This window comes from Narcine bancroftii, chromosome 3, assembly GCF_036971445.1.
Source record: "Narcine bancroftii isolate sNarBan1 chromosome 3, sNarBan1.hap1, whole genome shotgun sequence".
Taxonomy (NCBI): domain Eukaryota; kingdom Metazoa; phylum Chordata; class Chondrichthyes; order Torpediniformes; family Narcinidae; genus Narcine; species Narcine bancroftii.
Window position 1 is genome coordinate 234,337,916 of NC_091471.1, and position 23,672 is coordinate 234,361,587.

Below are 23,672 nucleotides of genomic sequence, written 5' to 3' on the forward strand. Positions count from 1 at the left end.
TAAAGAGGGGTTCTCTGCTTGAATCCTGGGACATTCAATGCCTCCGTTTAGGACTTGGGGCCTGTACGAGGGAATTTGAACCCAAATTCCTGGGCCTAGTTCTTGAGGTCTCAAGATAAGAGGGGCCTCAGTTTTTTGGCCTCGGGCCTTGGAGGAGGAATTTCTCGGCCTAGGTCCTGAGGCCTCCAACAAGAGGGCCTCTGTATGGGCCCTGAGGCCTTGGCAGAATGGTGCTGGGCACCCTGAGCCCGGGGTGATTGAGGCTGAAGTTCAGGCCTTAGGACCTTCATGAAGGCTTCTGGACATGGGTGACCTGCTCGGAGAGTCTGTGCCTAGATCCTAAGGCTAAGGCTGAGGCTTTGAGGCCTTGAAAGAGGGGGCTGGGACCTTGAGGCATCTTTTCCTATGCCCTGAGGCCTAGGGTCACAGAGGGGGATTGGTTTGATACCTGGGGCCGTCTGGTGATGATCCTGAGGCTTTGGCCTTAGCCCAGGCCACATGCAGCTCACCAACCAAGGCTTTCGGCTCCCCCTGTCCCAGGGTCAGTGCTTCCCAGGCCAATCCTGCCCAAGGTCCCCTCCGCTCTAGCCTGGAGTCTGGATCAGGAGACTGGGTGCAAGGAGGGATAGCCTGGCCTTCTTCCCGAAGCCTGGGCCTGGATTTCCTCACAAAGCTCCCAGCCTGCACTTCCTCCTCATGCCTGGGCCCAGATTTGGCCGAGTCCCCTCACTCACAGCCCACCTTTTCATTCCCCACAGGCTCCTGAAGTCTTGCGGCAGCCGGCTGACTGAGAAGCTTCTAGAAGGCGCACCCACCGAGGATACTCTGGTCCAGAGGGAGAAGGAGGCAGGTGAGAGAGAGAGCAGGCTGATGATTGCGGCCACAGGCCTTGGAAGGGAAGCAAGGGATATTCCCAGGCCTTGCTGGTGAACTGCAGACCAAACTCTGATGGGATGAAGCCTTTTGGGCCAGAGATGACATGCTCTCCTTTCATCAGACTCCATAAATCCCATCCCTCAACTGAGACTGAGGGAGCCCCACTGTTGTGGGGGGAGATGTATATACTCCGGGACTGGGGCCCATAATGCCTACCTTCCCGGGACTGGGACTGAGGGAGCCGTTCTGTCAGGGGAGATGTATATGCACCAAGACCGGGACCCATAATCCAGACCAACACTCTCTCTCTCTCTCTCTCTCTCTCTCTCTTCCATAACACAGAGTTGGAAGAAGACTCGCTCTCCTGGGACAGACCGGGGGAAGTTGTATCAGACGTGTGCCCAGCGACAGAGCCCTCTGCTCCCCGTTCTGAAGGTGTCTGGGTTCGGGAGCTGTCCCTGGGTCCATCCTCCTCTCTCCACTTCCTGTCGCTCCGTCAGATGAGGCAGGTAGGTGAGGCGGATGGAGAGGGAGAGGGAGAGGGAGGGGGTGGGGAAGAGAGAGGGAGGGGAAGAGAGAGGGAGGGGAAGAGAGAGGGAGGGGAAGAGAGAGGGAGGGGAAGAGAGAGGGAGGGAAGAGAGGGGAGGGGAAGAGAGGGGAGGGGAAGAGAGGGGGAGGGGAAGAGAGAGGGAGGGGAAGAGAGAGGGAGGGGAAGAGAGAGGGAGGGGAAGAGAGAGGGAGGGGAAGAGAGAGGGAGGGGGGAAGAGAGAGGGAGGGGGGAAGAGAGAGGGAGGGGGGAAGAGAGAGGGAGGGGGGAAGAGAGAGGGAGGGGGAAGAGAGAGGGAGGGGGAAGAGAGGGAGGGGGAAGAGAGAGGGAGGGGGGAAGAGAGAGGGGAAAGAGGAGGAGTGAGAGAGTGGAGGGAAGAGAGAGAGGGAGGGAAACAGAGGGAGGGGAGGGAGAAGGACAAAGTTGTTCTGTTGGGGGACTCTGAGTTTTGGCACCCATCCTCTCTCTCTACTCCACACCCCCCCTCCCCCAACACTGAAGGTTCTCTCTCCAGCTTCTTTCCACATCCTCGCCTGGCACGTTCTGATGGGGAACCAGGTGATTTGGAGGGGATCAAGTCGCAAACTCATTGAATCTGCACTCAATATTCTTGCTGTGAGTCTTTCCAATCGTTTCTCTCCACCTCAACCCCGGGAGTGTGTGACTGGATGAGGGAGAGGGAGCTTCACTCTGTCTCCCAACCCAGGAGTGTGTAAAGGGAAAGAGGGAGAGGGAGCTTCACTCTGTGTCCTACCCTGGGAGTGTGTAAAGGGAAAGGAGAGAGGGAGCTTCACTCTGTGTCCCACCCTGGGAGTGTGTGACAGGACCAGGGAGAGGGAGCTTCACTCTGTGTCCCTCCCCTTGACTGTGTAACAGGACAGGGGAGAGGGAGCTACACTCTATGTCCCACTCCGGGAGTGTGTAAAGGGAAAGGGGGAGAGGGAGCTTCACTCTGTGTCCCACTCCGGGAGTGTGTAAAGGGAAAGGGGGGAGAGGGAGCTTCACTCTGTGTCCCACCCTGGGAGTGTGTGACGGAGCGGGGGAGAGGGAACTTCACTCTGTGTCCCACCCCGGGAGTGTGTGATGGGATGTGGGAGAGGGAGCTTCACTCTGTGTCCCACTCCGGGAGTGTGTAAAAGGAAAGGGGAGAGGGAGCTTCACTCTGTGTCCCATCCTGGGAGTGTGTGACGGGGCGGGGGAGAGGGAGCTTCACTCTGTGTCCCACCCCAGGAGTGTGTGACAGGACAGGGTAGAGGGAGCTTCACTCTGTGTCCAACTCCGGGAGTGTGTAAAGGGAAAGGGGGAGAGGGAGCTTTACTCTGAGAGTGTGTAAAGGGAAAGGGGAGAGGGAGCTTCACTCTGTGTCCCACCCTGGGAGTGTGTGATGGGACGGGGGGAGAGGGAGCTTCACTCTGTGTCCCACCCCGGGAGTTCGTGACTGACTTTCCGATGCCTTGCCAGACCATGCTACCCGTGGGTTGTGTCCGGAAGGTTCTGTACAGCGATCGATATGAGGAAGCGTACAGTTGCAACTTTCTGGGTCTCAGTGCAGATGTACAAATTCCAGCGCACATCATGGCATCCGGTAGGTGGCTGATGAATATGCGGAACATTCCAGCACAGTCCAGGCCCTTCAGCCCATGATATTGTGCTGACCCATATAAACCCACTCAGCAATCTAACTCTTCACACCCACAAGCTTCTGTTACTCCTACATCCACATGCCTGTCTTAGTCTTTTAAATGCCCCGAATGTTTCAGCCTCCCTGGCATGGGATTCCAGGCCCCACGACTCTCTATGTGGAATAAAATCCTACCGCTGATGTCTCCCCTGAACCTCCCTCCCTTCACTTCCCTGCCTCTGCCTCTCAGAATCTTGTCGACCTCTATCAAGTCTCCTCTTGTCCTTCTACGCTCCAAAATGAAGAGTCCCATCTCAACCTTGCCTCATTTCCCAAACCAGGCAACATCCTGGTAAATCTCCTCTGCCCTCTCTCCGTAGCTTTCACATCCTTCCTGTAATGAGGTGACTGGAACTGAACACAATTCTCCAAGTGGGGTCTCACCAGAGAGTTGTAGGGTTGTAACGTGATCTCTCCTGAATTCCATCCCCCTATTAATGAAGCCCAGCGTCCCATAGGCCTTCTTAACTACCCTGTCAACCTGTGGGGCGACCTTGAGGGATGTATGGATTTGGACCAAGGTCCCTCTGTTTATCCATACTCTTGTAACCGACCATAAACCCTGGACTCAGCTTTCTGGTTTGTCCTTCCAAAATGCCTCACCTCACACTGATCTGGATTGAAATCCATCTGCCACTTCTCTGCCCAACTCTGCATCCTGTCTGTATCTTGAAGTAACCTCCGACTCAGACCACAACACCTCCGACCTTCAAATCGTGCTGCTCCCAACCTGTCCCATGCCTGAGGTCTTGTTCGTTCCTTTCAGAGTTCTGCGTCGTGGTTGACGTCCGTTCTCTGACCTCTCCCCGCTCCGCCCGAACCTCTGCGTCTGGTCTGGGTGACTATGAGTACATTGTCAACGGGAGTGCTATGATTACGGATCGAGGTGGGTCTTTCCGGAAGACGTGTCGGTCCCCGTACCCCGAGGTGTCTCTGTTCTACCACACTCAACACCGTTCACCATGTTGGACCCTGTACCCCAAGGTCTCTCTGTTCTACAACACTCCCCACCATTCACCATGTCAGTCCCAGTACCCTGATGTCTCCCTGTTCTACAACACTCCCCACCGTTCACCGTGTCGGTCCCCGTACCATGAGGTCTCTGTTCCGCTACACTCCCCACCATTCACCACGTTGGTCATACCCCAAGGTCTCTCTGTTCTACAACACTCCCCACCGTTCACCGTGTCGTTCCCTCCACAGGTCCCACTATACTAAGCAAACTCGAGGCTGCTCTGAGCAATGAGAGTCTGTCCCTGGAAGTGGTGGAACAGTGTCTCGTCTGTCTCAAGGAAGAATGGATGAAGTGAGTGAGTGGGGGGAGAGAGGGATAGCAGAGGAGAAAAGGATGGGGCGGGATTAGGGATGTGGCAGAGAGTGGGAGCGAGGTTGAGGTCTATATTCATGGAGGGCGATGGTTGCAGAGGCATTGTGATCAGCTGTTTGTCTCCCTTTCTCCCCCCCCTTTCCCCCCTTCCTCTCCCTCCCTCTCCCCTCTCCTCTCCCTCCCTCTTCCACCCCCCTCCCACTCCTTCTCCCTCTCCCTCCGCCCCCCCTCCCCCCCATCCCAGTAAGGTGAAGGTCCTGTTCAAGTTCTCTAGAGTTGACAGCCGTCCGAAAGAGGATACCCAGCGAATCCTAGGAGTGCTGGGAGCCAGCGACGAGGACAATGTCAAACTGCTCAAGTTCTGGATGACGGGCCTCAGTCGGACGTACAAATCCCACCTCCTGTCCAGTGTCAGAGGGGGGGCTGGAACTGAAGGACGCAAGTAGTGGGAGACGGGTATCCGAGGGAAGGGGAATTAACCTCACTGATCTACAGGGGAGAGAGGAGTCATTGAGGGAGGGGAAATTATCGTCAGTGACCCCCCCCCCAGGGGGAGACGGGTGTCCGAAGGAAGGGGAATTAACATCAGAGACCACCGGGGGAGAGAGGGGTCACTGAGGGAGAAGGGATTAACGTCAGTGACCCCCGGGGAGGGAGAGGGGTGATTGAGGGAGGAGAGAATAACGTCAGTGACCCCGGGGGGGGGGAGTTATGGGTCATTGAGGGAGGGGGGAATTAACGTAAGTGAACAAGGAGGGGAGGGGAATTAACGTCAGTGACCTCCGGGGGGGGGGGGGGGATTGACTGAGGGAGGGGAGATTACCGTTTATGATTCCGGGGGTAGATGGGTTACTGATATAGGGGGGAATTAACGTCAGTGACTCCAATGGGAGAGGGGTCACTGAGGGATGGTTGGGGATTCATGTCAGATCGGGTAAAATAATGGTTGGTTCTGTATCGTTGTTCTGTTTTCTTTCTCCAGCATTGTGTTTTTACTTCAACTATGGTGTCTGCAAACCTTCATGTTTTACCAATAATATCAGAGTTCAACCTCAATAAATATTTTTATTTCACGAACAATGAGAGTAGTGGGTAAATTATTGGAAGGAGTTCTGAGAGACAGGATGTATTGGTATTTGGACAGTCAGCATGGCTTTGTGAGTGGGAGGTCATGTGTAACGAGTCTTGTAGAGTTTTCGAGGAGGTTACCAGAAAGGTCAATGAAGGAAAGGTTGCGGATGTTGTCTACGTGGACTTTAGTAAGGCCTTTGACAAGGTCCCATATGGAAGGTTCAGACACCAGGTATCAATGGAGAGGTGGTAAACTGGATTCATAATTGGGTGAATGGGAAAAGACAGAGAGTGGATGGTTTCTTCTCAGACTAGAGGCCTGAGGCTAGTGGTGTTGCTTCAGGGATCGGTCCTGGAACCGTTGTTGTTTGTTGACTATATCAATGATCTGGATGATAACGTGGGGAATTGGATCAGCAAGTTTGCAAATGACACTAAGATCGGAGATGTTGTGGACAGTGAGTAATATTTTCAAAGCTTGCTGAGGGATCTGGACCAACTGGGAGAATGGACGAAATAATGGCTGATGGAGTTTTTTTTTATTTTTTATTTTTTATTTTTCACACCATAAATCACATTAACCATGGTACACACTTTTTCCTTTTCACACATATACAGTGCCATTTTCTCCCCCCCACTCCCTCCTCCCAACCCACCCCCCCCACCCCCCACCCCGTCCATTTAAGGTATACAATCTAGGATACATTAAACCATGTTGTCATTCAACAAACATACACCAGAAATTCTACTGAGTCCATTCTTTTCATTTCCTTCTCCTTCCATCAACTTAGGTAATGATTGTCCCCGGTAGGTTTTCGCTATTGTATTTAATGTAAGGCTCCCATATTTGTTCGAATATTTCAATATTATTTCTTAAACTATATGTTATTTTTTCTAATGGAATACATTTATTCATTTCTATATACCATTGTTGTATTTTCAAATTATCTTCCAATTTCCAGGTTGACACAATACATTTTTTTGCTACGGCTAGAGCTATCTTAACAAATCTTTTTTGTGCATCCTCCAAATCAATTCCAAATTCTTTGTTTTTTATGTTACTTAGGAGGAAGATCTCTGGATTCTTTGGTATATTGTTTTCTGTTATTTTATTTAATATCTGATTTAGATCCTCCCAAAATTTTTTTACTTTCTCACATGTCCAGATTGCATGAATTGTTGTTCCCATTTCTTTTTTACATCGAAAACATCTATCAGATACTGTTGGGTCCCATTTATTTAACTTTTGAGGTGTAATGTATAGCCTGTGTATCCAGTTATATTGTATCATACGTAACCTCGTATTTATTGTATTTCTCATCGTTCCAGAGCATAACTTCTCCCATGTTTCCTTTTTTATCTTTATATTTAAATATTGTTCCCATTTTTGTTTAGTTTTACCATTTGTTTCCTCATTCTCCTTTTCTTGCAGTTTAATGTACATATTTGTTATAAATCTTTTGATTAACATTGTATCTGTAATCACATATTCAAGGTTACTTCCCTCTGGCAAACTCAAACTGCTTCCTAATTTATCCTTCAAGTAGGATCTCAATTGGTAATATGCCAGTGCTGTATCTTGAGTTATATTGTATTTATCTTTCATTTGTTCAAAGGATAATAATCTATTTCCTGAGAAACAATTTTCTATTCTTTTAATCCCTTTTTTCTCCCATTCTCTAAAGGAAAGGTTATCTATTGTAAAAGGGAGTAACTTGTTTTGCGTCAATATTAGTTTTGGTAATTGATAATTTGTTTTATTTCTTTCTACATGAATCTTCTTCCAAATATTAAGGAGATGATGTAATACTGGAGAACTTCTATGTTGTACCAATTTTTCATCCCATTTATATAATATGTGTTCAGGTATCTTTTCCCCTATTTTATCTAATTCTAATCTCGTCCAATCTGGCTTTTCCCTTGTTTGATAAAAATCTGATAGATATCTTAATTGTGCGGCTCTATAATAATTTTTAAAGTTTGGCAGTTTAAGCCTCCTTGTTTATACCATACTGTTAATTTATCTAGTGCTATCCTCGGTTTCCCCCCTCTCCATAAAAATTTCCTTATTATTTTCTTTAACTCCTTGAAGAATTTCTCTGTCAGTTGTATTGGCAATGCCTGAAATAAGTATAATATCCTTGGAAAAATGTTCATTTTAATACAGTTTATCCTTCCTATTAGTGTTAGTGGTAAATCTTTCCAATGCTCTAAATCGTCCTGTAATTTTTTCATTAGTGGATAATAATTGAGTTTATATAGTTGGCCGAGATTTTTGTTTATTTGTACACCTAGGTATCTTATTGCTTGCATTTGCCATCTAAATGGTGATTCCTTCTTAAATTTTGAGAAATCCGCATTATTCATAGGCATTGCTTCACTTTTATTTACGTTTATCTTGTAACCCGACACTTCTCCATATTCCTTCAATTCCTTATATAATTCTTTTATTGATAGTTCTGGTTCTGTTAAGTACACTATAACATCATCCGCAAATAAACTGATTTGATATTCCTTGTCTTTTATTTTTATTCCTTTTATATTATTATCTATTCTTATCAATTCTGCTAGTGGTTCTATAGCTAACGCAAACAATAAAGGTGATAGTGGGCATCCCTGCCGTGTTGACCTGCTTAAGTTAAATTGCTTTGATACATGTCCATTTACTGTCACTTTCGCTAACGGTCCCTTATATAATGCTTTAATCCAATTAATATACTTCTCCGGTAAACTGAATTTTTGCAATACTTTGAACAAATAATTCCATTCTACTCTGTCAAAGGCCTTCTCTGCGTCTAAAGCAACTGCTACTGTTGGCGCTTTACTCACTTCTACTGCATGAATTAAGTTAATAAATTTACAAATATTGTCTGTTGTGTGTCTTTTTTTGATAAATCCAGTTTGGTCTAAATTTACCATTTTCGGTACATACTCTGCTAATCTGTTTGCTAATAGTTTAGCTATTATCTTATAGTCTGTGTTAAGTAAAGATATTGGTCTATATGACGCTGGTGAGAGTGGATCTTTCCCTTGCTTTAGTATTACTGTTTTACATGAATCTGGTAAGCTTTGTGTTTCATCAGTCTGGTTGATTACTTCCAGGAGGGGCGGAATTAATAAGTCTTTAAATGTTTTGTAGAATTCTATTGGGAATCCATCCTCTCCTGGTGTTTTATTATTCGGTATTTTTTTATTATCTCTTGTATTTCTACTATTTCAAATGGTTCTGTTAATTTATTTTGTTCCTCTATTTGTAGTTTTGGTAGTTCAATTTTAGTCAGAATTTCATCTATTTTCCCTTCTTTCCCTTCGTTTTCAGTTCGGTATAATTGTTCATAGAATTCTCTAAAGTTTTCCTTAATTTCTTTTGGATTATATGTAATTTGTTTGTCTTTTTTCCTTGATGCCAATACCATTCTCTTAGTTTGTTCTGTCTTAAGCTGCCATGCTAGGATTTTGTGCGTTTTTTCACCTAGTTCATAATATTTCTGTTTTATCTTCATTATATTTTTCTCCACCTTATATGTTTGTAGTGTTTCATATTTTATTTTTTTATCTGCCAATTCTCTTCTTTTAGTAATATCTTCCTTCATTACTAATTCTTTTTCTATATTTACTATTTCCCTTTCCAACTGCTCTGTTTCCTGATTATAGTCCTTCTTCATCTTGGTTACATAACTTATTATTTGCCCTCTAATGAATGCTTTCATTGCATCCCATAGTATAAACTTATCTTCCACTGATTCCGTATTTATGTCAAAATACATTTTAATTTGTTTTTCAATAAATTCTCTAAAATCCTGCCTTTTAAGTAACATGGGGTTTAATCTCCATCTATACATTCTTGGAGGGATGTCCTGTAACTTTACTGTCAATATTAAGGGTGAATGGTCCGATAGTATTCTAGCTTTATATTCTGTTTTTCTTACTCTATCTTGCATACGAGCTGATAACAAAAATAGGTCTATTCTTGAGTATGTTTTATGTCTAGCTGAGTAATATGAATATTCCTTTTCCTTTGGGTGTTGTTTCCTCCATATATCCAAAAGTTGCATTTCTTCCATCGATTTAATTATAAATTTGGTTACTTTGTTCTTTCTGTTAATTTTTTTCCCAGTTTTGTCCATATTTGAATCCAAATTCAGGTTGAAATCCCCTCCTATTAATATGTTCCCTTGCGTATCTGCTACCTTCAAAAAGATATCTTGCATAAACTTTTGATCTTCTTCGTTAGGTGAATATACATTGAGTAGATTCCAAAACTCCGAATATATCTGACATTTTATCATTACATATCTCCCTGCTGGATCTATTATTTCCTCTTCTATTTTAAATGGCACTTTTTTACTAATTAATATAGCTACTCCTCTTGCTTTTGAATTATACGATGCTGCTGTTACGTGTCCTACCCAATCTCTCTTTAATTTCTTGTGCTCCAATTCAGTTAAATGTGTTTCTTGCACAAATGCTATATCAATTTTTTCTTTTTTCAGTAAATTTAGCAGTTTCTTCCTTTTAATTTGGTTATGTATTCCATTAATATTTAAAGTCATATAGTTCAACGTAGCCATTTTATACTTTGTTTATCTTCCCTTTCCGTTTCTCCATCATTACTTTTCCTTCTTATCCATTTCTGTTTTCTTGTTTTGAATCCTTTATAAGACAACATTCCTAAACATCAAACATTTTCCTTATTCTGCTATTTAAAACTTCATTAGCCCCAATCCCCCCTTCCCCTCCTGAGTTCTCCTTTATCCCTTGTCGGACAACCACATCTCCCCTCTCCATTTGGATTTGCGAATTCACTCGCAAGCGTCAGCTGATTTTGCAGTGACCGTAACACCCCCCCACCCAGCCCCCCCAGAAAAGATTTCACTTTTCATATGTGACAAAGGTCACTCTTTTAATTCCCTCCTTATTCCCTCTATTCCTTTTCCTTCCCTTATTAATTCTTCTATACTATCTATATTTTCCCCTAAATACGGATACATTCATGTATGCACATTATACATATACCTCTTTACCCACATACATATAAATCGTGGTCATTTTTACTCTTATTACATGTCTTCATCTCTCTGTTTGTTTTGTAGATGTTCTGCAGATTTCCTTGCTTCCTCTGGATCCGAGAATAGTTTTTTTTCCCATAAGATCATTTTCGATGTTTTGAACTCCTTCCTCCTCTTCAGGAGTTCAAAACTTATGTCTTTTTAGTTTGCAGTCTTTTGTACTCTCGTTACACGTCTTCATCTCTCAGTCTATTTTGTAATTGTTCTGCAAATTTTCGTGCTTCTTCTGGATCCGAGAATAGTCTGTTTTGTTGTCCTGGAATAAATATTTTCAATGCCGCTGGATGCTTTAGTATTAATTTATACCCTTTCTTCCATAAAATCGCCTTTGCTGTATTGAACTCCTTTCTCTTCTTCAGGAGTTCAAAACTTATATCTGGATAAATGAAGATTTTTTTGCCCTTTGTACTCCAGTGGCTTATTGTCCTCTTACTTTTTCCATTGTTTTCTCCAGTACCTTTTCTCTTGTAGTATATCTTAGGAATTTTACTAAAACAGATCTTGGCTTTTGTTGTGATTGTGGTTTAAAGGCCAATGCTCTATGTGCCCTTTCTATTTCCATTTCTTGCTGTAGTTCTGGACATCCTAGGATCCTAGGGATCCAATCTTTTATAAACTCTCTCATATTCTTGCCTTCTTCATCTTCCTTAAGGCCCACTATCTTTATGTTATTTCTTCTGTTATAATTTTCCATTATATCTATTTTCTGAGCTAACAGTTCTTGTGTCTCTTTAACTTTTTTATTAGATTCCTCTAATTTCTTTTTTAAGTCCTCTACCTCCATTTCTACTGCTGCTTCTCGTTCTTGCACCTTGTCCATTCTTTTTCCCATTTCTGATAAGGTCATATCTATTTTATTCATTTTCTCTTCTGTATTGTTTATTCTTCTTCTTAAATCATTAAATTCTTGTGCTTGCCATTCTTTAAATGACTCCATGTATTCTTTAATAAGAGAAAGTATATCCTTTATCTTGCCTTTCCCTTCTTCTATTTCACTGTACTCTTCCTCTTCCTCTTCTTCCTCTGGGTTGGCCATCTGTTGTTTCTTTGTTGCCTTTTTCTTCTCTTCTTTCTTGTTTTCATTGTCTTCTGTGTTCTCCTCTTGCTGCAGGTGTTCTGCAGCTGTCGTTGCCGGCTGTGGAGATCGACTCCCCAGCTGGTCACCCCTCCCGTCGGTGTGTTTTTTTTCATGCGCGGTTGCGCACTTTTACTCGGCTCAGCGAGCCATTTTTGTAGTCCATACTCTACCGACCTGAGGGAGCGGGTTTCTCTCTCCACCGCGGGCCTCTTTGAACAGTTAAGGCCTTTTCCTTCATCTTCCGTTGTCTTCTCTTCCTCTCTTCTTACCGTTGGTTTCGACTTTTCTTTTTTCGTCGCCATCTTCTTTCCACCTTTATATTCACTTTACTTTGATTTTTATTTCTGTGCCTTTGTATTTTGCTTTGTTTTTTCTGACTTTTCTGGAGAGGGCTGGAGTTCACCGTCCGGCCACTACTCCATCACGTGACTCCTCCATGGCTGATGGAGTTTAATGCAGACAAGTGTAAGGTGATGCATTTTGGAAGGGTAAACCAAAATAAGATGTATACGGGTGAATGGTCAGGCACTGAGGAGTGCGGAGGGGCAGGGACATCTGGGAATACAGATACGTTCCCTGAAGATGGTGTCGCTGGTGGTCAGGGCTGTGAAGAAAGCTTTTGTATCTTAGCCTTTATAAATCCAAGTATTGAGTCCAGGAGTTGGGATGTTCTGTTGAAATTGTTGAAGACATCGGTGAGACCAAATTTGGAATATTGTGTGCAGTTCTAGTCACCGAACTACAGGAAGGATATCAGTGAGATTGAAAGAGGGGAAAGAAGATTTACTAGGATGTTGCCAGTTCTTCAGGAGTTGGGTTACAAGGAAATATTAAACAGGTTAGGACTTTATTCCTTGGAGCATAGAACGAGGGGAGATTTGATCGAGGTTTACAGGATTATGAGAGGTACAGACAGAGTAGGAGTGAGAGTCAGCTTTTCCCACTTAGATTGGGGGAGATCAATATGAGAGGTAATCGTTTCAAGCTTAAAGGGGGAAAGGTTAAGGGGGAACATTCGGGGGAAGTTCTTCACTCAGAGAGTTGGTGGGAGTGAGGAATGGTCCCCATCTGATGTGGGGAACGCGGGCTCGATCTTAAGCTTTAAGAATAAATTGGTTAGATACATGGATGGGAGGGGCCTGGAGGGTTATGGAATGGGAGCAGGTCATTGGGACTAGTGGAATGATGGTTAGCACAGACTAGAAGGGCTGAATGGCCTGTTTCCTGTTCTGTAGTATTTTATGGTTCTGTAGTCCCACTGATCTGCACACCCCTCCCATCCATGCACCTGTCCAAATTCTTCAAATGGAGCCCCCATTCACTGCCTCAGCTCATTCCAGACCCCCACCACTCTCCGTGTGAAGACGTTCCCCCTAAACATTTCCCCTTTCACTCTTAACCCACGTCCTCCGGTTTGTATCTCACCAACATTACAGCACAGTACAGGCCTTTCTGCCCACGATGTTGTGCCTACCCATATATACCTTCCCAAATAAACAAAGCTCTCCCTACCTCATAACCCTCTATTTTTCTTTTGTCCTGTTAAATGCCCCCAATTGTTCCAGCCTCCACCACTGTTGCCAGCAAGGCACTCCAGGCACGCACAACCTGTTCTCCTTCCCGTCCACATCCCTCTGTCTTATTTTCTCCAGTTGTTCACCCCTTTCTCTCTTACATTCACAGAGCCATTCCCCCCCCCCCTCCAACCCTGCTCGCTGGTATGCCCTCCCACATCCACCTATTACCTGTGGGACCATGCTCCTCCCCCCACCATTTAGTTCGAACACCAGCCGACATTCTCCTTGATAAAGGGCTCAAGCCAGAAACGTCAGTTCTGCATCTTTACCTCTACTGTATAAAGAACTTGGTTTGACGTGCGGAGTTTCTCCAGCGTTGTGCTTTTCCTTCAACCTTGGTGTCTGCCGACTTTCGTGCTTTACTAACAACATCAGGCTGAGATGATTTGGCATTTCAAGACTCTGGAGAATTTTCTTGTGAGCTCCAGAGAGATTTCCTTGGCGGCTTTAGCTCATTTCTAGACTGAACACAAATCTCCCCCACATTGGCGTGATCTTCCAGGATCGTTGTTTGGAAAGGGTGCCAAAAATTACGGAGGACCCCTTCCACCCCACACACGGCATCTTTCCCATCGGGGAAAAGATACAGGAGTATCAGGGCAGCACCACCAGGCCGAGGAACAGCTTCCCACGGGCATTGGGAATGGTGAAGGACCACCCGAGACTCTCATATTCACAAAACAATATTTGTATAGATGAATACTTCCCCTGTGTGTGTTGTGTCCGGCTGTGTACGTCTTTTACACCAGAGAACGCTGTTTTGTCAGGTTGTACTTGTGCAATCAGATCACGATAAACTTGAATATTCTCGTTACTTGCTGCAGAGTTAACTTTTTATGAGCTTCTAGCATCTGCAGGTTTTCTTAAATTCTAAAAGTAAATTGGATAGATTCATGGGTGAGAGGTGTCGAAGGTCATGGAACAGGTGCAGGTTAGTGGAACTGGCTGTATGATGTTTTCAGCACTGACTAGAAGAGCTGAATGGATTATTTTGTGTGTTGTCGTGTGCTATATTTTGTTTTATAGTCGATCTGCAGGCCATAGAAACCCTCATTTCGCCTCGCAACCCCGGTGGGTCTGCATTTGCAAAGCGCTTCCCGTCTCCTCGGGACATTTGATTAACAGCTGGCTGGTAACCGGCCCGTCACGTGATCTACAGGAGGCACCAGCGGTAACGTCACTGGCGCCGGCACCCTTCCCCTCCTCAGGTCTGGGTTCGTCGACGTCACAGAGGGTTAGGCATCACGTGACCACTGTCGTGATGCCGGTTCACAGCAGGGGGCAGCATTAATCGCGGGAAGGGAGAGAGAAGACACGTTCGTTGGTGATGACGTCACGCGGGAGAAGGCGGGAAGCGGAGCCATCCCCATGGTTACGGCGGGATCATGATGATGGTGGTGGCGGCGGCGCTGCGAGCCCTGGGCTGGTTGCTGGCGGCAGGAGGCCTGGCCGGGGGTCCCGGCTCGTCGGAGGCGGCGGGGGAAGGCGTCAGGGCGGGTAGGGAGCGGGAGAGGGGTGAGGGGCAGGGAGGGGGAAGGAATGGTGGGAGAGGGGGGAGGGGGTGAGAAGGAGGGACGGGAAGGAGGTCTAACCCCCTTCCCCGGTCTCGCTGTGCAGCCTGCCCCTGCGATCTCATCCCCGGCCTGTGTGAGCTCAGCTGCTGCTGTGACCCAGACTGCACCCCCGCCGACTACACCATCTTCTCCTCGTGTCAGCCTGGCAGCGAGCCGTGAGTAGGGGAAGGGGGGATGGGGGTGGGGATGGGTGAGCAGTGAGTGGGGACGACAGGGGGGGGGGGTGGTTGATGGTACAGATTCGGCACCGCTTTCCCTCTGCCATACAAGCAACAAAACCTGTCTCGGCTTTCTGGAGGGAGGGGAACCAAACCGAGGTCAAAACAGTCTGGGTGGGGACATTGAAATAGATCCAAAGATGGAATATTCTGGCACAGTCCAGGCCCTTCGGCCCACCCATACAAACCTACTCCACAATCTAACTTTTCCCTCCCTTACACCCACAACCCTCTATTTTCTTTCCATCCATGTGCTTGTCCAAGTCTCTTAAACACCCCTATAGTTTCAGCCTCTACCACCATCCCTGGCAAGGCATTCCTTGCACCCATGTAATGGACCTTGGACAGCTTTATTTTCGAACCAGGGACAAGACTGAAGTGCAGCACAAGGGAGAGGAGCGTGTGCTGTCAGGGGAGTGAGAGTCATGTTCTAGGAGTGTTGATGGCTGTCGGGAGAGCGAGAGTCATGTGCTTGGAGTATTGACGGCTGTCGGGAGCAAGAGCCATGCGCTGGGAGTATTGACGGCTGTCAGGTTAACGAGAGCCATGTGCTGGGAGAACTTCGCCTTACAACTTACCGCACAGGTTGATAGAAAAGTTAAGAAGGCATGTGAGACGCTGGGCTTCATGAGACAGGGAGTCAAAAGGATGTGTTGCAACACTACAAATCCAGTAAGATCACACTTGGAATATTGTTCAGTTATGGTTGTCAGAAATAAAACTTCTCACACATGAGTCTCTTTAAAACTGATGACACGACAAGCTTTATTTACAAGTCTGCAGAGTTGGACTCAACTGGCTTCTCACCAGTTAAGCCCCGATACATACAGTGCATTGATTTTTATACCCTTATTATTTGCCCTTCCCCTTCTTATTAATACTGTTTTAATTGGTTAGTATTACAAAAACATTCTAAGTATAACTGCATTATTAATTATCACGTTCGTTACGTACGCTGTGAACTCTACATTCACTAAATTCTGTTTCTCACACTTCTTATCAATCCTTTGTCTCCTGCATGTCTCTCACTATGACCATGAAAAGATAGGTTTAAAAAAAACATATTCAGCAGATCCTTCTGTCCTTGACTGCTAGTAAACTCTCTGTCCGTTCTGGCTTCCCTGTTTATGAATAATCATCACATTTTAACTTAAGTCTTTTTAACCTAAATTCTCTATATAACAATCCACCCCTTTCTCTCTTTAAAATGTGTGTATGCAAAACCAGAGTCCATCAGGGCATGGTGGGCCTGAGTCACCCTTCCAACCGTTAAGAGGGAAAGGAGTGGTATTAGGAATCTGTATATAATGACCCATATTATTTCCTTCTTTTTCCACACAAGGGGTATATGGATGTTGGGTGGTATTTTCTGCCCAGCATTTCTCAGGAACTGAGGTATGGGAAATGAAATTACCTTCCTTTCTTCCCCAAATGTGGTCCTGAAACAGGACCACTGTGTCTCTGCATTTCTTACATTTCACACCTGATAAAGACATAGCCAAACTAAGAAAAATCAAAGAACATAACAATAACATTGTGAATCAAGTCTTTCTGCGAAATCGCAAGGTAAGAGGTTTTTCTCCAGGAACACAAGTCCAATCTGAGTTCGTATCAGGGTCCTGAGGCGCCTCTACAGGTCCCTTAAATCTGGATGCGTGCGTCCACCCCTTCTCTCTTGTTCGTGCTGCAGCCTCTGTAGTTAAGAGAACTTGGTATGGACCTTCCCACTGGGGCTGGAGTTTTTCAGTTTTCCAGGTCTTGATGAGAATCCAGTCTCGTGGTTCCACTTTGTGTAAAGAAAAGTCTAGAGGCGGTGTTTGTGCCAATAGTCCTCTCTTTCGTAAATCTGTAAGAGAACGTGACAGTGCCTGTAAATAGTTCCTAACAAATATATCCCCTTCCCCCAAGGTGGGACACCCCTCAACTGTACTCCAGAAGGGAAGCCCAAACATCATTTCATAAGGGGAATTCTCAATAAGGCCAGGGGCAGACACTTTATCCAAGGCATTTTAGTTTCCACCATTAACTTTGTCAATTGGATTTTTAGTGTTCCATTCATACGTTCAACCTTCCCTGAGCTTTGTGGATGCCATGGGGTATGTAATTTCCAAGAGACCTGTAATGCATTACAAATCAATTGCTGGATTTTTGAAGAAAAATGTGGACCCCTGTCTGAGTCTATAGAATCCATTATACCATATCTGGGGATTATCTGCTCTAGGAGGAGGCGAGCTACTGTAGAGGCTGTAGTATTTATTGTTGGGAAGGCTTCTACCCATCGGGTAAAGTGATCTATTATCACCAACAGATATTTCCATCTTTGAACTTGAGGTAACTCTGTGAAGTCGATCTGGATACGTTGAAAAGGGCGTATGGCTAATGGTTGACCTCCCATGGTCCCTGTCCTCATTATCTTCTTATTAATTTTTGTGCATAGGTAACAATTTTGCACCTCTTGTTGGGCCAAGGTGTAGATTCCCTTACACACATATTCTCGAAGCACTGTGTCACATAAGGCTTGGGTGCCCCAGTGGCTCTGATGATGCAGGTGTTTTAAAATATTGCGAGTTATTTCTTTATTTAGAACCATTCTTCCATCTGGTGTCTTCCATGTTCCATCAGGCAGCTGGCTTGCGCCCAGCTGAGCCATGTCCTTTTCTTCCTTAGCAGTGAAAATGGGAGCCTTCTTGATGCCTTGCCTTATTGGGATTAAGGTCAGCAAACGGACTTCTTGTTGCATGGCTGCCCTTTTGGCTTCTTCATCAGCCAGTCTGTTTCCAATTGCTGTCGGGGTATCTCCCCTCTGATGGCTTGGTATGTAGACCACTGCTATTTCCTGGGGTAATGTCAAGGCTTCTAAAGTCAGAGTAATCATCTGTTCGTGTGCCAATTCCTTTCCTCTTGATGTAATTAGACCACGCTCCTTCCAGATCTTACCAAAGGTATGCACTACCCCGTATGCGTATTTGGAATCAGTATAAATCGTTCCAGTTTTCTCTGCCAGTATTCTGAGGGCTCTCTGCAAGGCATATAGTTCACAGGATTGTGCTGACCAGCTTCCGGGTAGTCTCGTGGATTCTACTACTTTCCAAGTATTTCCTTCTATTATAGCATATCCACTTCTTCTCATTCCGTCAACACATCTGGCGGAGCCGTCAATGTAGAATTCATATCCTTCTCCCAGTGGAGTATCGCAAAGGTCTTCTCGGGTCTTGGTCTGAAGATCTGTCAACTCGACACAGTCGTGCTCCACCTCTCTCTCTCTTTCACTGCCGTATAAAAACTGAGCTGGGTTGCAGCTATTAATCTTTGCAAATTGTAGATCTTCTCCAACCATTAAAATGGTTTCATACTTTAATATGCGAGAATCAGTCAGCCATCGATGGGCAGTTTGTGTTAATAAAACACTCACAGAATGGGAGGTGTACACAGTCATCTTTCCTCCAAAAGTAAGTTTACGTGCTTCCTCTACCAACAGAGCAGCAGCCGCTACTCCCTGGATACACGTCGGCCATCCGCGAGACACTGGGTCCATCATTTTGGAAAGGAAAGCCACTGGGTGTCGCTGACCGCCTTTTTCCTGTGTTAAAACTCCCACAGCTGTTCCTTGGTTATGAGTGACAAATAGCTGGAAGGGCTGTTTTAAAGAGGGCAGAGTGAGTACTGGAGCTCGTGTTAGGCGATGCTTCAAGTCCTCAAACCATCCCTCCTCCTCCTGGGTCCATTTCAATGGATATTCATTTTCATTTGTCAGCTTTTCATACATAAACTTCACCAACGCTGAGTAGTCCTCTATCCATAACCTACAGTAACCTAAGAGTCCCAGGAATTGTCTTATTTCCTTCTTATTACGGGGTAACGGCATTCTAGTGATTTCCGCAATTCGTTCAGGGGTAATCCGTTTCTGTCCTTTACTTATCTGGTGTCCCAGATATACCACAGTTCTCTCAACGAACTGTAACTTGTTCCTGGACACCCGTAGACCCTTTTTCCCCAGATAATTCAAGAGTCTAATTGTATCTCCCCTCATTTCTTGTTCCTTGGGTCCTGATAATAGTAAATCATCCACATACTGCATTAGTTGGGAATCATCAGATTGTGGATAGTCCATCAGGATTTGTTCTAGCATTTGTCCAAACAGGTTTGGAGATTCAGTGAACCCTTGGGGCAATACAGTCCACCGAAACTGTCTCCGTCTACCTGTCCATGGATTTTCCCATTCAAACGCAAACATATCTCTACTTTCCTCTTCTAATGGACACGTCCAGAAGGCATCCTTCAAGTCGATAACACTAAACCACTCATGGTCTGGGGGAATCCGACTCATAATAGTATAGGGATTAGGCACCACTGGGTGGCGGGTCTGAACAATAGCATTCAAACTTCTTAGATCCTGAACTAGGCGATAGGATCCATCTGACTTTTTTACTGGGAGTATAGGGGTGTTATAAGGTGACATGCATTCTTCTAATAGTCCGTCTCGTATTAAAGTCTCAATTACCGGCTGTAGCCCTTTTCTCCCTTCCAAAGAAATAGGATACTGACGTTTCCTTACCGGCTGATGACCTGGTATTAATGTGACATGTAAAGGTGGGATGTCCAGACCTCCTCGATTTCCCTCCTTATACCAGACTCTCTCGTCAATCTGCCGTTCATCCTCTTCCTTTAAAGCGCAGAGGTGGACTCGCACTTCTCCGTCCACAGGGAGAGCACCCAAACCTAGGAGAGCCTGTAAGTCCCTTCCTAGGAGGTTAAATCCAGCCGAAGGTAATAACAAGAGGTCTTGTACCCCTTCTCTTTCTTCCAGTTTCACTGTTACTTGGGGAATTATTGATACCATTCTGGGAGCCCCTTCTATCCCAGAAATTTTCAAATTACTTTTTACAGGTTCAGTCCCGATTGGCACAGTTATTACACTATTTCGTTCCGCTCCTGTGTCCACCATAAACACCACCTCTTCTCCCTTGGGACCAATTTTTAGTTTTACCAGGGGTTCCCTCTTATACTTGGTCCCTAACATTTGGAACCCCTGACCCCCCTAATCTTCCATAAGTTCGAGGGCACGCAATTCCCTCTTGTATCGGGGGCATTCCCTCTTAAAGTGTCCTTCCTCATTGCAGTAATAGCACTTAACGAACCTCCGGGGTCTTCCCTCTCTTGGATATCTTGGATTGTTTAGAGGAAGGTTTTGTTTTCTTTCCCCTCTGGATTCGGCATTCATCTGTCGGATAGTCTGTACCATAACCTTTGTCGGCCTCTTTTGATCTTCTTCTTCTCTCTGCACATATACTTTTTGCGCCTTTTTTAACAGGTCGCTTAGGGGTTTTTCGCTCCAGTCCTCCTCCTTTTCTAGTTTCTTTCTAATGTCCTGCCATGATTTGGAAACAAATTCAATTCGAATAAGCTGTTCACCCATTGGTGTACTAGGGTCCACGCCCGCATACTGTTGGACATTCTTTCTCACCCTCTCCAAAAAATCAGTAGGGGACTCGTCTTTCCCCTGGTGGTTCCCAAATGCCTTGGTGAAATTGTGACCCTTTGGCACAGCCTCCCGTATCCCTTTAATTGTCCACTCTCTATATTGTCTCATACTTGCCAATCCCTCGGGTGTTCGTTTGTCCCACCTGGGTTCATTTAAGGGATATTTTTGTTCATGGGGTCTGGGGTCCCCAGGTTGTTCATATTCCCACATGAGGAGGGCAGCCCGTCGAATCATCTGCCTCTCCTGGGGTGAGAATAATGTTCCCATTATTGCCTGCATCTCTTCCCACGTATATGTGTTTGGTCCCAGGAATTGGTCGAGCTGTTCGGCCAGTCCTATAGGATCTTCCAATAACTTTTTCATTTCTTTCTTAAATCCCCGCACCTCTGTACTAGTTAGGGGAACATTCACATATCCCGTTCCCCCTCCCGGTCCTCCCATAGGAACTTCCCTCAGGGGATTTAGGCTTATTGAAAACTTTGATGGTCCTGGACCAGTCTGGGATCTTGTCCAGGGTCGGTTTACCGGTGGAAGTTTAGGGTCCGACTCCCTTAATTCATTCTTTTTTTCCCGGCCCCTTTCGGGGCAATCAGATTCATCACCTTTCCCCTCCGGTAATGAGCTTTCCTCGGGCGCAGTAGGCACCGGGGGAATATAAGGAGGGGGAAGGTTGTCCAGAGGTTCCCATTTCTTTTCTCCCGCTACCCTCAATTTAAAACATTTTGTTAAGGATCCTGGCCAGGGAACCCAACAAAATGCATATGCTGACTCTTCTTGATTCACCTTTGGTCTCGAATTTACATATATGTTTAATGCTTGTCTAACCCAATCCTCATCAGATCCAAATTTCGGCCACCAGACCGAGGAACCTTTAATAGGTTGTTTCGACCAAAGGAGACAATATTAAACCATCTTTTTCTTGTTTTTGTCTCGATATCTTTTACTATCCCAATTTTCAAACATTCTCCCCAAAGGGCTGTCAAGGGGTACTCCCAGGAATTGTCCTGAATTTTCAGACGAGCCCTTAGATTTTGATCCTCCCATTTTCCCACCTAGATCTGTTTATCGTTGCTGAAGACCCTCTCGTTCTGGACCCTACTCCCTTCTTCTCAGACGCCTCGTCGGAGGTGCTGTCCCTCCTTCGGTTACCGCTGAGGTTTTCCTGGGGTTGACCCCTCTCTTCTCGGCACTTCGTCGGAGGTGCTATCCCTCCTTCGGTTACCGCCGAGGTTTCCCTGGGGTCTATCCTAGAGTCCCGCGACAGGGTCCTCACACCACGACAAAAGATCTATACTTAATCTATTCCGTTAGGTTTTTATCCAAACAGGTGTATCCCGTTACACCTGTTACCCAATCCCCACACCACAATCGTAAGTCGTCACTTACCGGTGTCTTCCCGGGGATTGAACCGTCACCCTTCTCCTCTCCGTCTTGTCGTGTCACCCTGTCCGGATACCACTCGCTCAAGCCGCCCGAAGCGACGAGCAAGGGACTAGGAGCCGCTGAACTCAGCGGGGTGCACCGCCTCTGATGTCCCTCTTCTCGCCTCCCCTCACGGCCGGAGTGTAGATCCCGGACGAGCCCCCATTTGTCAGAAATAAAACTTCTCACACATGAGTCTCTTTAAAACTGATGACACGACAAGCTTTATTTACAAGTCTGCAGAGTTGGACTCAACTGGCTTCTCACCAGTTAAGCCCCGATACATACAGTGCATTGATTTTTATACCCTTATTATTTGCCCTTCCCCTTCTTATTAATACTGTTTTAATTGGTTAGTATTACAAAAACATTCTAAGTATAACTGCATTATTATCACGTTCGTTACGTACGCTGTGAACTCTACATTCACTAAATTCTGTTTCTCACACTTCTTATCAATCCTTTGTCTCCTGCATGTCTCTCACTATGACCATGAAAAGATAGGTTTAAAAAAAACATATTCAGCAGATCCTTCTGTCCTTGACTGCTAGTAAACTCTCTGTCCGTTCTGGCTTCCCTGTTTATGAATAATCATCACATTTTAACTTAAGTCTTTTTAACCTAAATTCTCTATATAACAATGGTCACCTCATAAAAGGAAGGATGTGGAAGCTATGGGGAGGGTGCAGAGGAGATTCACCAGGATGTTGCCTGGATTGGAAAATGTATCTCATGAGGTAAGGTTAGCAGAGCTGGGACTTTTCTCTTTGGAGCTGTAACGTTGCAGACCAGCAACAATAAAAATTCACCAAGACAGTTATTTTAAAAATAATATATTTATTAATAATTACCAATAATATGACCTTTAATTTACTTATCTAAATGTAACCCCCAACTATAAATGTGTGTGTGTATGGATTACCCCTACTGTTACATTTTAGCCACAATTCTGGAAAGTCGTTCCACAAGTTTAGTCTTAGAAATCCTGTGTTGAAACACAGACTTTTAAACTGATGCCTAGATGTAATTATGAAGGAGGTGAGACACAGTAATTAGACTGTCGGAAACTCACGAGTCCTTGTCAAGTTGCTTCCAGAGGAACATCCTTTCATGCGAACTGTTATCACAACTCCCCTTTTCCTTGTGTAGGGGAAAAGGAATGTGTTGCTTCCAAGATGCTTCCAAAACCCAGGCATGGGTCAGATGAAATGACCATCAAAACGGCCATGATCGAAATGCAGGAATGGTCCTGCTTCCTTTACCTAGATAATGGCCAATCAAAATGGTGGTTCAATGATAATTCCCCTGACAAGGAGAACCATCAGAATTGTCCATTTCACAGAGCCACTTCACCTGTTTTTTCAGATGACTTGCTGATCAATAATCATATGACTCCCACTCAGCATCCATTTTCTTTCCTACATAAAGAAACATTGTTCTCTTGTCTTGGTTGAGCATTAATTTTGTTTATAGTTTGGACTCCATGGTGCCAGGCAGTCTGTGACATGTGAAATCTGTGAATGTTTGTTCAATGCATCAACCCTCAAAGTAACATTCGCAAAAAAAAGGAGCTTGTAATAGAGCAAAGAAGGATGAGAGGAGACTTGATGGAGTTCTACAAGATTATGAGAGGCATCGCTAGGGTGGACAGCCAGCACCTGTTTCCCAAGGTTGTCTGTACAAAGTTAAGGGACGGAAGTTTCGAGGAGATATCAGCGTAAGTTTTTTTTTACACAGAGTTGTTGGTGCC

At 45.3% G+C, this 23,672-nt stretch overlaps 2 protein-coding genes and 1 long non-coding RNA gene across 11 annotated transcripts in view; 2 read left to right on the forward strand and 1 right to left on the reverse strand.

The window, feature by feature from the left end:
- flcn (folliculin) overlaps window positions 1–5,511 on the forward strand; it is a 10,685-nt gene extending 5,174 nt beyond the window's left edge. Inside the window, exons 3-10 of the mRNA XM_069923168.1 lie at window positions 116–268; window positions 589–850; window positions 1,219–1,385; window positions 1,925–2,038; window positions 2,885–3,008; window positions 3,871–3,990; window positions 4,308–4,410; window positions 4,676–5,511. Of these exons, the coding sequence (XP_069779269.1) occupies window positions 116–268; window positions 589–850; window positions 1,219–1,385; window positions 1,925–2,038; window positions 2,885–3,008; window positions 3,871–3,990; window positions 4,308–4,410; window positions 4,676–4,877 (1,245 nt within the window). The 3' untranslated portion in view covers window positions 4,878–5,511. The remainder of the gene's footprint in view (window positions 1–115; window positions 269–588; window positions 851–1,218; window positions 1,386–1,924; window positions 2,039–2,884; window positions 3,009–3,870; window positions 3,991–4,307; window positions 4,411–4,675) is intronic.
- A 7,215-nt stretch (window positions 5,512–12,726) lies between these two features.
- The window catches only part of LOC138758303 (tectonic-3-like), a 46,739-nt gene continuing 35,793 nt past the window's right edge, over window positions 12,727–23,672 (forward strand). For 3 of the 9 annotated variants that reach the window (XM_069927027.1, XM_069927033.1, XM_069927032.1), the window contains exons 1-2: window positions 12,729–14,397; window positions 14,844–14,955. In XM_069927027.1, the coding sequence (XP_069783128.1) occupies window positions 14,143–14,397; window positions 14,844–14,955 (367 nt within the window). In that variant the 5' untranslated portion in view covers window positions 12,729–14,142. The other 6 variants (XM_069927029.1, XM_069927035.1, XM_069927030.1 and 3 more) reach the window with 5 other exon arrangements.
- LOC138758305 (uncharacterized) lies at window positions 15,767–22,559 on the reverse strand. The gene is made up of 2 exons (XR_011354248.1): window positions 21,887–22,559; window positions 15,767–16,864 (listed from the first exon to the last, which is right to left on the reverse strand). It is a non-coding gene; the product is annotated as an uncharacterized lncRNA (long non-coding RNA).